General features: G+C 43.4%; 1 protein-coding gene across 1 annotated transcript; it reads right to left on the bottom strand.

The window, feature by feature from the left end:
• Positions 1–1,463: 1,463 nt before the first annotated feature.
• Positions 1,464–12,554, bottom strand: MAPK1IP1L (mitogen-activated protein kinase 1 interacting protein 1 like). Its single transcript, XM_054161669.1, has 4 exons — positions 12,448–12,554; positions 5,471–5,498; positions 4,217–4,930; positions 1,464–3,784 (listed from the first exon to the last, which is right to left on the bottom strand). The coding sequence occupies exons 2-4, from the start codon at positions 5,492–5,494 to the stop codon at positions 3,773–3,775; spliced, it is 750 nt and encodes a 249-aa protein (XP_054017644.1). The 5' UTR covers positions 5,495–5,498; positions 12,448–12,554; the 3' UTR covers positions 1,464–3,772.
• Between the last annotated feature and the right edge of the window lie 200 nt (positions 12,555–12,754).

Genomic DNA, 12,754 nt, shown 5'->3' with positions numbered 1-12,754 from the left:
ATGCACGTACTCACCGCTTTGCAAGGTCCCTGGAACAGTTTTTCAAACTGGCTATTTCCCTAAGAATTGCGTAGCTAAGCACCACTTGTCACATCTCCCCCAAAAAATGCTATTGAAGTTGTTTGTGTCTGCAGGGCAGTCCGCAGTCAACACAATTGGATCAGCACACCCATGTCCTCACCTCTACCAAAGCAGAAGAGCTGTGAGAGAATCATTTGAGGCATCTACAGGAGCAGACTGTCTCACAGATTAAGATGTTAAGATAAAGCCTTGGCCACACACTGTTCTGTTAACAGATATAAGGATCACATTCAGTATGTAGTCTAAGAGCTTGTGTTCCAAGTCTCAGAGGGGATAAACATTGTTGTCTCCTCTCTTTACTTACTGCTGCCACTTTTACCTTCCTGAAAGGCTGAAGACATGGACAAAGGTGGCAGCATTGGCCAGCTTATTGTGAACCATTCTGCAAGCCACTATACAGGAAGAATGTAAATGCAGTGATGAGTGATGCCCAAACTTCGCTGTTCAGGCCACTCCCAAGCCCTAGAGGGACCTTTAAAGGTCATCTAGTCCAGTAATAACACTATTACCCACCCTAACCCATCAAACCCATGACAAGTGCATAAAAACATTGGTTTGTGGGTCACTTACCACAGCCACATGCCAATCTAGCACAGAAATTGTTCAGAGCCAGGAAAAAAACCCCACACATCACACTCTCCACACGTTAAAAAAAAAAACAAGCCATATTCCTTGTCTAGAAGCAGCAAGATCAGGTGTTTTCTCTCTTAATTACCAAAGCTGTTTGTGAGGAGGCAGAAGGCGAGGCCGACAGGCTACGACAGAGCAACGGTCACATCCGCGTTTAATACGCCTTACGCACAGAGGCTGCAAAGCTCACAAAAGGAAGAGGAAAAACACTCACAGCAGTCAAGTCATTCTGATTTTATATTCAGTCTTTGCAAATCAAGGATGTCCTATTTTTTTTCCACTATTCATTCAAGGCAAAAAGTCTACACAGAGCATGTCAAAAGCAGTCATTGAAAAACAGTGAAGACGACAGTCTTGAAAATACGTTTAATGTCTAATCTGATACAAAAGTGACAGCATTTTCAAAAAAATATCAAATCCTGTATTTATAGCTTCTCACTATCATACAGCAAATATTTTGTTTCATCATCTAAAGAAAAATACAGCAGCAGGTGATAATCTCTACTTTTAAAGATGTGATTGCTTGTATTTCCATATTGTAAACAAAGGCGGTATGTCGATCTCGAAGCACAAGTCAAAAACGAACTTCTCAGCAGTCGAACTCAAAACGATGCATAGAAATGTACAAATTCCATTGCAAAAGCGTCAGGCCAGAAGTTGCTCACACTTGACATAACATGTGATAAAGTTACTACACAGTATATAGTGACAACTGGAGTTCCGGTTTTATTTTTTATTCCTTTTTTTTATTTCTTTTTTTTTATTTTTTACACAATAGATTAACAGGTATATACCCTTTTCACTGCTAGGCAAAGAACTCTGCTCACAAAAACAAAGGGGTTATGAAACAGTTTCCATGACCTCAAGAAATACGAATATACATTGAAAAAACATCCCATATATACTGAATTTTAGCCTAAATGTTCCAGTAATAAATCCTGCCTATTTCAGGAAGAACCTAGAAGTCTAGTTACTTTTACAAATCCCCTCTCCAAAAAACCATCACTTACCAGGTTTGCTTTATCTTTTCCTACCTCTCCCTGTTCCCTGCAAAGACACCTGACCAGTGCAATTCCAAACCGGAGTGCTGCTGCTGCTGCACGATCCATTCATTTGCAATGAGTGGGGTTGGGGTTTTTTTTTTTCATTACACTGATTTAGAATCTAAGGCTGCAGGTATCAAAAAAGCACTTGAGCAAATGTAAGTCAATGTTCTCTTGTGTTAATTAGTCTTGCCAAGATCTAAGCCAAGTCTGTTGGGGCGGGGGGCAATTGGGGCTCGTTTAAGGTTAGTGAAGACATGCACTTCAGGTTCCTCCTTCTAGGGTTACAGATGCTGGTTGTAAGCTGAGATGTTAAATATTTTTGTTCAGCTCCAGTATTGTCTTTCTAAGACAAAAACTACACATACCTTTGCTATGAGCTTTCATGACATTACATTAAAAACAGCCACAGCCTAGCTGATTGGTTTCTCCTGCAAGAACACTGCAGGACTTTGCCATAAAGGCTAAGACTTCTACCAAGCATCATCTCCAGGTCACCCTGTTCGTTTTGAAGAAGTCCATCACATGCATGCAGGAAGTCACGACAAGGTACTGGAAGAGAGTTAATTCACTTTCACAGTTCCGTGATACAAAGACTCCCCTAATGAGCTACCATGTTAAGCAAAACTTGTTCCTAATTCTACTTACAGAAGCTAAGTTAGGATATCCCCAGCTGGGGATGAAAGAAACTGTGGTCTAAGTCTAGGCTATGAAGTACCACAAAGAGTGCCAGAACTCCTCACTGACACATGGCTGTGTGTCTTGGTAATGCTAAATTAGCATTGCAGCAAACCCCTTGCATGCTCTTTGCACAGATATGGCAAGAATATGAAAACTTACTGCGTGCCTCCAAGGAGGAGGGACAGCTACACAGCAGCGCACAGACTTCCAGACATTCATTACTCCCCAGATACACTTACTCAGTGAGGTATGCAGACACCTGGCTGAGAACAGAGGACTTCTCCTATCACAACATCCAGCAGAGACCCAATGAGACCTCCTCATTCTCAACCGTGGCAGTAAGGATCTTTGTAGCTGACAGAACTAAACTGCTGGGAAAGGAGTTGTCAGGTTGGGATTTTTTGATCTTTTAAGCTCAAGTTCAGTTTCCAGGGACTCTAAAAAGTCTGCTGGGTTTACACAACCCAGCAGCAAAGTCAAATTTTAAAGGACTAGAACCCAGGTTAGAAATAGGGAAGTACCTTACCTAAATGGGGATCAGTTTCTCTTTACACAGACCAAGCCAAACTTCCAACCACCACAGAATGAGAACTGGCAAAATGATGTCCTCATTTGCATGCATAAAACTCACATTTGTTGATTCAAAGTTAGCTGCACATCCAGGTTATTTAATTTGCACATAAATGCCTGTTTGTGAACACGAACAGTGTGCCGACGAGTCAGACCGAGTGTTTCCAACGCGCGTCTTCTCCTCCGCAGTCCCAGACTGAGCGATTGTTTGAGTATATACAAAATGCTGAGAAAACCTTCAAGTTCACATCCTCTGTCTCTTTAGTTTGAAATTACTGTAGCACGTTCAAAAAATTAGATCTATTGACAAAAAAAAGATCTCGAAACACTTTTTATTGGCATTTTAGAATAACCTGAAAATAGACAAAATATGACTATCCATCCATTCAGTGACCAGCACACGTCTGGCAACAAAGACTTAAAGCATTCATGGAAATTGAAGAATTAACATTATTAAGTCCTTGGGCCTGCTTCTTTATCATCCTTACTTGGCAGCTCCTCTTTTTTCCAAGGAATACTTGCCAACAATAGGAGCCACAGACGTTAGTTTGATTTCTGCTCTTCGTAATTCATTTTAGTAAACCGAACAATTATGCCAGCGTATGAGCACGGTAAATTTATGCAAACTGCTCCTTCATACCTCAAATGCACATACAAGAGGCAAGAATTCTTCATAGCCCCAACGTTACTGAAACAAAAACTGTAAAAATCTCTGTAAGTAGTGGATGAAGGTGGAAAGCTACAGTATTTTGCTGCCCAGAATGTGTTCAACGATAAGGCTGCAAGAGATAATAATGCAGGGTCAATGCAGGTTTTGTCAAAGCAGTTCATTCAGTCACAAGAACTCTCAATTAAAAACAAACTCATCCTTATCCCGTGTTGCTCCCTCCCGCTCTGTACCCTAGAAGCAACCTCTCTGTTCTTTTTCAGGAATTATTACAAGACTTTTCTCCCCTTCTTTGCCTTGTAGAGAAGGCTTTCCAAGTAGTGGAAGATGACTTAGTGTATTGTGTCACACTTGATAGAATTTCACCACCTTAGTGTATTTAATTAAGCATTTCAGAAGAAGCTGGCTGATGTTCATTCCACTGACTGCAGAACAAAAGACAGATGTGCTGAAGCTCCTTACCTGCCCTACTAGATCTTACTGAACAACCACACCTGGAAGTATTACATTTTAGAGTCATTCAAAACCAAAATCAGATACTCACATGGGGACCACCAGGCATTGATGGAGCACCAGCAGGACCAGATGGCACTTGAAAAGGATTAGGGGGTGTTGGATATAGTCCTGGAGCTGGATATGATCCTGTGGGTGGAGGAAATGGACCTGGCGGTGAAGGTCCCCATGTTCCGGGTGGAACTGTACCCCATGGTACTGTTGGCGCAGCCCCTGGAGTCTGGGTAGGAGCAGAGTATGGCCCTGGGGGTGGATATGGCATGCTAGGTGCAGGATACTGCCCTCCCATTGTTGGTCCCCATGCTCCAGAGGGCATGGATCCCCATGGCCCAACAGGAGCAGGAGGCGCAGCTGGCTCTGTTGGACCACCGTAAGGTCTTGGAAGCTCTGGAAAGGGCATATTTGGTGGAGGATATTGCCCTGGTGGGACAGGACCTGGCACAGTTGGGGGTGGATATGGACCACCAGGAGGAGGGCAAGAGGGTCCAGTAGGAGGAGGAGGAAATGGAGCAGGCGGTCCAGGGGGCATTGAAGGATACATTCCTGTTGGAGGAGGTCCGAATGGCACGCTGGAAGCGGACGTATTTGGTGGCAGTCCGGCGGGTGCCGTAGGGGGAGCGCTTGGGTTGTTCCACGGGTTTGAAGCTGGCCAACCCTGCGGTGGCTGACCAGGCTGCTGACCGGGTTTTGTACTGCTCACTTTGGAGGTTTTAGCAGGCGACTGATCTGGTAAAGCATCTGCCAACTAAAAGATAAAGCAGCAGTGAGGATGTAAAACGCTACTGCCCTTACTCGCTGCAGATATTCACCCACTACGTGTTCTACGTTTCAGCTGCCAAAATGGGAGGAGGAAGAGCTCTTTGCTGCTGCACAGAGATGATTACATTCATTTTTGTGCAGCTCCTATCACTAAGGCAAGACGAGGCATTCTGACACGCCACATTTAGAAAGCCAAAGATAAAAGGCAACCTGCCACACATAGCAATAAGCAATTTCATCGCAAATCCAGGAAGGTTTTCATAGATTTCCATTATGGCTACTCTGGCACTACTACAGCACAACTCCTTTGTTACTATCACAGCAGAAGAGAACCCATAAAGCACCTGGAAGCTTCCTGTGTTTAATCCACAGGCTGTTACCTCTACCCAAAAGGAAAACACCACGACTGCAATACAGAGGAAATGGCCTCTCAGCTGTGAACTCCCCTTCTTCTTGGAAAAGTATGTCAGCTTTTAGAATGAAGTAACAACTGGCTGATCTTCAGGAAAGAAAAACTGTTACTTACCGAAAAATCATCAGTTCCAGACATTTTGCTGAAAAGTAAGGTAAGATAAAGTGAAATTTGTTGAAAGTAATAAAAGTATTTCAATCAAGAGTTCAGGAGACAAATTCGACACCTGTCTCATCAAACCACGCCAAGTGTTGAACTGGCAGCACCTCTTAGCAGCGGCTTTGTTTTAATGACTGGCCCGGGACAGACACGTGCTGCCCAAATACTTTCCTCTTGGAAAAAGTTCTCAGAAAAACCAAAGTCTTCAGCCTCTACCTGTCTCACCTCAGGCAGGACTCACACATCATGTAAATGGGTCATATTACACCAAGAAAAAATACTTCAAATATTGATACAGTGATGCCTGACAAGCACTCCAAGTCTTTTCTAAACTGGGACTCTAAGGTACACCAGGCTACTTGCAGGTGAAGTTAATGCACCTGAACCAAAACATGATTACATCCCTATGCAGATCTTATTGTCAGAAATAAAAGTGTCATTTGCTAATAGTTCATCCCCAGCTCTTTCAGAACACACTACAGGTAGTGGATGCTCTTACACTCAATGACTTTTAACACAGACATGGCAATGATGTCATTAACAAGTACCCGACTTCTAACTTCCCAACACTTCCAAGAAGCAATGACTGTAGGGACCAAGAAGTCATGTGTTATCTTTTCACTTGGAGCTTTCCAGAGCTTCACCACAGTGAAGGCTGACTGGCTTTGTCCATCTTCAATAGCCACAGAAAAAGGGGCAGCTGAAATTTTATTCATTTTAACTGACAAGAAAATACTGACTAGAGGTGAAGAGATGTTAAAAAGATAACCAAGAGCAGGTGAAATAGGTGAACATGCCCCAGTGCAGACAGAAAGTTTTAAAGGAGAGTTTAGGAGATGGAAAGAAACAAAAATGCAAAACAGAAGTCAAGAGTACAAATACTACCATGAAGATGACCCCCACAATAAAATACTGCTTGTTTTTCATGTTGATGAGGACTTAACACAGAGACTGGTCTCAGAGGCAGGAGTTTTGTACAGGTAGCCTGTGGCAAATAGGCTTATTAGCTCCATTAGATAAATCACACAATGCAAATAATGAGCATCTACTGTCTTCTCTGAAGTTGTGCTGCAAGTTTAGTACTACCTACACCTTTTTCCTACTCTTAGGACAGAGCAAGAGGCCATTTAGGTCAACAGCCCATTTTATCTTCAACAATGAGCAGTAGGACAGAGCAAAAATAGGGATGACACTCACTCTAGTAGTTAAAGAAATTCTCCAAGTTTGGAATCATAAGTTGTGTGTAGTTTCTATGGATAACAAACTTCAAGTAACTTCCACGAGCATATCTAGTTTCCTTGCTTACCTCTACAACACCCATTGGCAAGGAACTCCACAGGCCTGCTATTTGTTACACAAAAAGGTACCTTCTTTTTTGTTCTAAACCTGGATCTTACTAGTTTCAATTGTTGCTCCATCATTCTTGCAGCTGAGGAAATCAGCAGGTCTATTCTTATCTGCCCTGCCCATGCTGATCATTACTCTACAGATTTTCACCATTTTCTTTCAGCTGTTCCTTCCCCAGGCTGAGCTGTAGCTTATTTCACTGACCCTTGTGCAGCAGCTTTGATTATTCTCACAGCCTCTCTTTGAGGCTTTTCCAACTCTTTTGTATCTTTTGAGATGACTGACAAGAAAGAACCACACAGAATTCAAGATGTGGGATAACCACTGATTTATAGAGTTTCCTAATCATTTTCTGGTTTGCCTTCTATTTCCTTCCTAATACTTATTAATGTTTCATCTGCTTTTTGATCACTACAGAAATGACACTTCTGTGGCAATATTTCATTCCTTGGTGTTAAGGGTCAGCTCATCATTTTATATATGAAATTATAGGCACTGCTCTACATTTATCTACCCTGAATTACATCAGATTTATCAAAGTTGAATGATATCTGCCATTTGATTACTTAATCCTTACTTCCCTGGATGGCTTCACTGCTCATCTCATTTCCCAAGTTATTTGTAATGACAATGATCAACCCAGACACCTGTGAAAATACAATGGACTTCTTGAGTTCCACCTAATCATTTAAATAAGCCTTCTAGGAAGTACCTAAAAATTTAAACAAACATTTTAGAAGTACCTAAAATTTTAAATAAAGCTTTTAGGATATACACAATCTACAAAGCTGGCACCCTGGTGGCAATTGGGGCACAATCACATGACTAAAAAGGTTCATTACAGCTCCAACATTAGCTTATGAACAGTAGAAGTTCCTTCAAGTAGATACCTGAATCTTTGTACCAGATCAATTCAGCTCAATGACTGCTGGTTTTAAGTTGAGAAGCCAACTACATTGGGAAAGTGAGAGACATCTATCAGACAGAGCCTGACTTCTCTTCAATAAATCTTTTTTATACTAAGAGAGCTCATTAAAATAAAAAGTATCTAATGTGCCATGCTCAATCATAACCAGAAGTTGATGTGTGTGCTCTTCAGTTGCACTTTAGTTCAATTCACCTATACAGACACAGAAACCACTTAATATAAGCCACAAAATGTAAGAAATCAATAATATAGAAAAAAAATCTAAAAATAACTGTTTAGGCAAGTGCACATCTCAATGTATTCATGAGGAAAAAACCCCAACAGGTTAGCAAAGAGCAAGACCAAAACAGGCCAAGAGAGCCACCCTTTCGTTAGGCAGAAGTAAAGATCAGGTAAGACCAACTGAAAACCAGATCAAAGAGAGATTGACAAAAGCCCCCAGAAGAAGAGAGAACATGTGCTGCAAGAGAAGGAGGGGAGAAAGGAAACAGACCCGCAGGAGAACTCAGAAGGAAATGCCACGATCTGTCAGAAAAGTGACAAAGAGTAGTAAATTCAAGTCAAAGCAGTGGACAAAGACAGATAAACAGGCCTGCTGACAAAACACCAACAAATACCCCCAATATTTGTCAGCAGATAGTTTCAACTGTGCCATGAAAACTAAGGAAAGAATTCTGCTGCATGAGTTATGGAAAAAGAATTTTTAAAAAAAGCATAGTTAAGCATAGCTTCTAATGAGACTTAGTGGCTTTTTTCCTTTGGCAAGCAGACTAGAGCAACATTTGTTGGCAACATTTGGAATAACTGAGTGAATGCCAAGCATGTCAAGGATCTTCTTACAGACAGGATGGCCTACTTCAGGGACGTTCTTTAAACATAGATCGAATCTGGGTACTGCCACCTTCATCTAATAAAGAAGAAGCTGAAATTACTGTTAGACACATTCAGACAACATATGGACTAATTTGTACTTTAATCTAGAATTTACATTTCACTCAAGTTGTTCAATATTAGTGTAAAGAATTTCAAACAAAACCTTTCAGAAATAACAGTCTGTAAAAGTATTGCCCAAGGCATCCACATGCTCACAAATTGGGACTTGGAGACACTGTCAGGCAGAAAACCTCCCAGTAGCTCCATTTTGAAGTCACCCATTGCTCAAGAGTTTGGAAAGATGTGCTGAATGGTGCCTTGATTTTGTCAGCAGAATTAACAGATGGACCATTTTCTCTTGAAGCTTTCCTAGAAGAGCATTGCACAAGCATTGCTATGAGCAGAGAAAAGCCAATTTGTGTCCTAAACATCCATCTTGCCACATTTAATTATTCTTTCCTGGAGCTGGGAGGAAGAAAGAGTGAGTAGAAGGGTTCAGGAGTTTAAATGATTTGGCAGGGAGCAGAAAGTCTAGAGAGCTGGCAGTAATCAGAGTGAAGTCCTGCTTGCATCCACTGGGCTGCAAGATAAGATTTCCTTTGTTTTCCAAAGGCCAACGCCCCTGGAAACATCCCCCCCACTTTTGCAGGCCACGCCAGCTCCTCATCAGCTGGCCAGGGCACCATTTCCCAAAAAAAACCCAAAAGGTCTCTTGGAGCAGAATTTCTCTCAGCCTTTATGCTGGAGAAGGATTAGAGAACATGAAGGACCTCACTGCACCTACTCAAAAATCTCACAAAGCCAAATCTTCAGACCACAGTCCAAGCCCTCCTGGACTCCCATCAGCTGCTCCTAAAAATTAACAGCAGGTAGGTGACAAGTAAGCCAGCTGGGCTCCATGTGGAAGATGGAGAAAGGTTGGGAAGCACTCTTCTGACGTGCCACTGCCAAGCTAGCTCAACCAACAGCATATGAGACCAACCAGTGATTTTTCAGAGGGATCTGTGAAAACCCTGTTTCTGGAAGCATGGTGTCATGTGTGATATACAAAACCCATCCCACTAAACAGCTTCCACCATAAACCAGCTCCACTGTGGTTTGAAAAAGCTTCAAATTCTCTCTGATCACATCCAGCCCAAGCAGAACTGATGGATATAGTAGCAGCTTTTCCCATGCTCTTGCCTTTCATCCATCATCAGTCCTTAGAGGCCCTTGTTAGAAAGGGCTGTCCAAAACACATCTTTCTTTTACTGAAGCTATCCAAAACTAAGCATCATGTTTTTTGATTTGTGTGACACTTCCCAAACACTTGATGTGCCAGATTTAGTTCCTATCTCCATGATCATCTTTCAAATTCAGAAAAATTGCCTCCTAGATGCAACAGGCTCTGCTGCATTTCCACTGGGTGGCATGGCTCGATCAGCAAAGAGGCTCTTTTGTCACTGTAACATGACTAATACTTACCAGCATAACCTCATCTACAACAAGATTTCTGCCCACATAAGTGTAACTACCCAACATAGCTACACAGATAAAATGGAAGAGAGACCAAATCTTTGACAGCTTCTAAATGTTTTCAAAAATATGCAAATTTCTGCAGCTTACACCTTCAGGCATTAAGCATCAACATTTGATAGCTGGCCTTTCCCTATCTTTAATGCCTTTACGCTGCTGTACCACGCGATCACTTTGCCTGGCATGGATATTTATTCATCGGGAGAATAAAGACTACTGGTAAAATGACTGAAGGGAAAAGCCAACAGTTACATCATTAGGATCTACATGAGACTTGGTGATCTCTCTGCACCTTTCCCTCTCTGTTCTGACTGATACAGAGGACAGAATTCAGATTTTTCAGGAGAGAGTTATTTCAGATCAATAATCAAAATGTTCCATTTGTTACAAATCATCAACTACCAGATAATTCTTCCAAATAGAGGCCTTAGCACTTTGGAAGACTTGTAAGATATAAAGTCAAAAGGAACTGTAATCTATTCCACATTTCCACCCATGACAGGCCATTGTTTCACAGCTGCCTCCCCACCAAGACCGGATCTAATCACTTCAGATGATCATCAGCTCACAAGCAGATGGTTCCAAACCCAGAAGACATTTATCACTTCCGAGGTGGCTTGTTAGTGTGCCAGCTGTGACACAAACCCAGTGGAGAGCAGTGACTCTCCACTGCCAAAGATTACTCCTGTCCAAAGCATTCTTCCCTGTGAATCTTGCAGGGGATGTTAGTCTGGCAGCTACCACAGTTGCCTCTAAACTTTCAGAGACAGATATGGAGTCCATTCCTATCATGTTAGCCTCGTGTTTAAAATGTGCTTTGTTTCTCATTTACAGCTTCAGCTTCCTGTTATCAATCCTTCAGAAGTCTTCCTGAACTAGCTGTAAAAAGCTATTTAAACAACATGTGTGTTTCCCTCATACCAAAGGTATATACTCAAGAAGTAACAGGTTAACTACTTTTATTTGTTTTGGACAAAATGAACATACTGACCCTGAGTGTTAGTGACGCCCTCACTGGAGGGGTTTTCGTGTGTCACATTCCCCCACCAATAAAAACATAAATACTGTGTGTCATACTCCATTTGTAGCCTCAATTGGACAAGACCAGGCAGACAAAACCACACACCTTCCTGCTCCTTAGCAGAGGCTCTTTACAAGGATAACTGCTTTTCAGGGTACAATCTCACTGCACACAGCTGGCATCCTCCACGTCTTGACTTGGCACTGTTAAAATGTACTTGAATGAACTCAAGTTTTAAGCATATGAAAAATGCTTTTTCTAGGACTAGCTTGACATCTACCACAAGTTTCTATACCAGCTGCTAGTCTCCACAGATGCTGGGGCGGGCAGCTTCAGGGTGTGTCAGTTTTATTTTTTAAAAAATGAGCAATTTATTCATAGTATTGTTTGGGGTGGAAAAAACCCTTTAAGATTGTACTGTCTACCCATTAACCTAGCTACGTGTGTTCTGTCATCCACTGACAATAAAGTTCAGCAGCATCAAATTAACAGTTTTCCGTGAAATTCACCCAGAAACAAGTTTTGTTTCATACATGAAACCTGTCAGGTAAGTAGTTTTCTCTCCAAGCGATTTGCTATTTGATACTACACAGTGCTAGCTTTCCCAGCAAGTCAGCTACCTTAAGGAAACTGACATCTGATAAAATTAACTTCCCGTGAACTGTGAAATTTTGACATTTTACCGTGAAGAACCTCAGAGTTAAATACTGGCTTCTATGAGATCCACATTCATTTATATATTCATCTATAGATTACGACCATTTAGCATAAACAGAAGCCAGCAAAATATTTTATCCCGTCAAGACACAGCAGCTACCCCCGATACACAGAGTAGAATAGGATCGCCACAAACGAACCCCTTCTGCCCTTCTGCTGTAGTCATCAGCAAAGACAGCCCCACGTAACGGAAAACGGCCGCAGCCATTAGGCCGCCACCGGCACCCCGAAGCGATCCGCCCTCCCCAGGCTGCGGGTCTCCCGACAGAGGGAGGCTGGCTTCTGCCACTCCCGCAAGACCAGCGACTCCCACTACCACCGCTCTGCAGCTCACCGGGGCTGAGAAAGGCGGCGGCACCCCCCACCCGCCTCTCCTGGGGGTTTGAAACGGGAAGAGCAGCTGCGGCCCGGCGGCCCCCGGGGGCGGTATAGGATGGAACCGCCTCCCTTTCCTCCCCCAATTCCATCCCTCCCTCCCGCTGTCTAACGGGCCCGGCGAGCGGCAGACCGGGGTTCCGGGCCAGCGGGTACCTGAGCGGGAGGAGCGAGGTGCAGCGCAGGCCAGGAGCGAGGCAGGAGGCGGCGGCCCGCAGCACCACCGCCACCCCGACGCCCAGGCGGATGCGGAACTACGTCACAGGCCCCGCCTCCTCACCCGCGCGGAAGGTCACGGTATTGGCCACACCTTCTCCGCTGAAATGAGTCCCGCCCCCACCACTGCGGGGCCACGTGACAACGGCCCCCCCACCCCACCGCGCGGCCTCGGAGTGGTCACGTGATGCCTTCCAGCCCGCGCGCGCTTAGGGGGCACGGCGGAACGAGCGGGGCGTGCCGGGCT

Source organism: Dryobates pubescens, chromosome 5 (genome assembly GCF_014839835.1).
Source record: "Dryobates pubescens isolate bDryPub1 chromosome 5, bDryPub1.pri, whole genome shotgun sequence".
Taxonomy (NCBI): Eukaryota; Metazoa; Chordata; class Aves; order Piciformes; family Picidae; genus Dryobates; species Dryobates pubescens.
The sequence above is the reverse complement of the archived record's forward strand: the minus strand, read 5'-3'. Positions and strand labels throughout refer to the sequence as shown.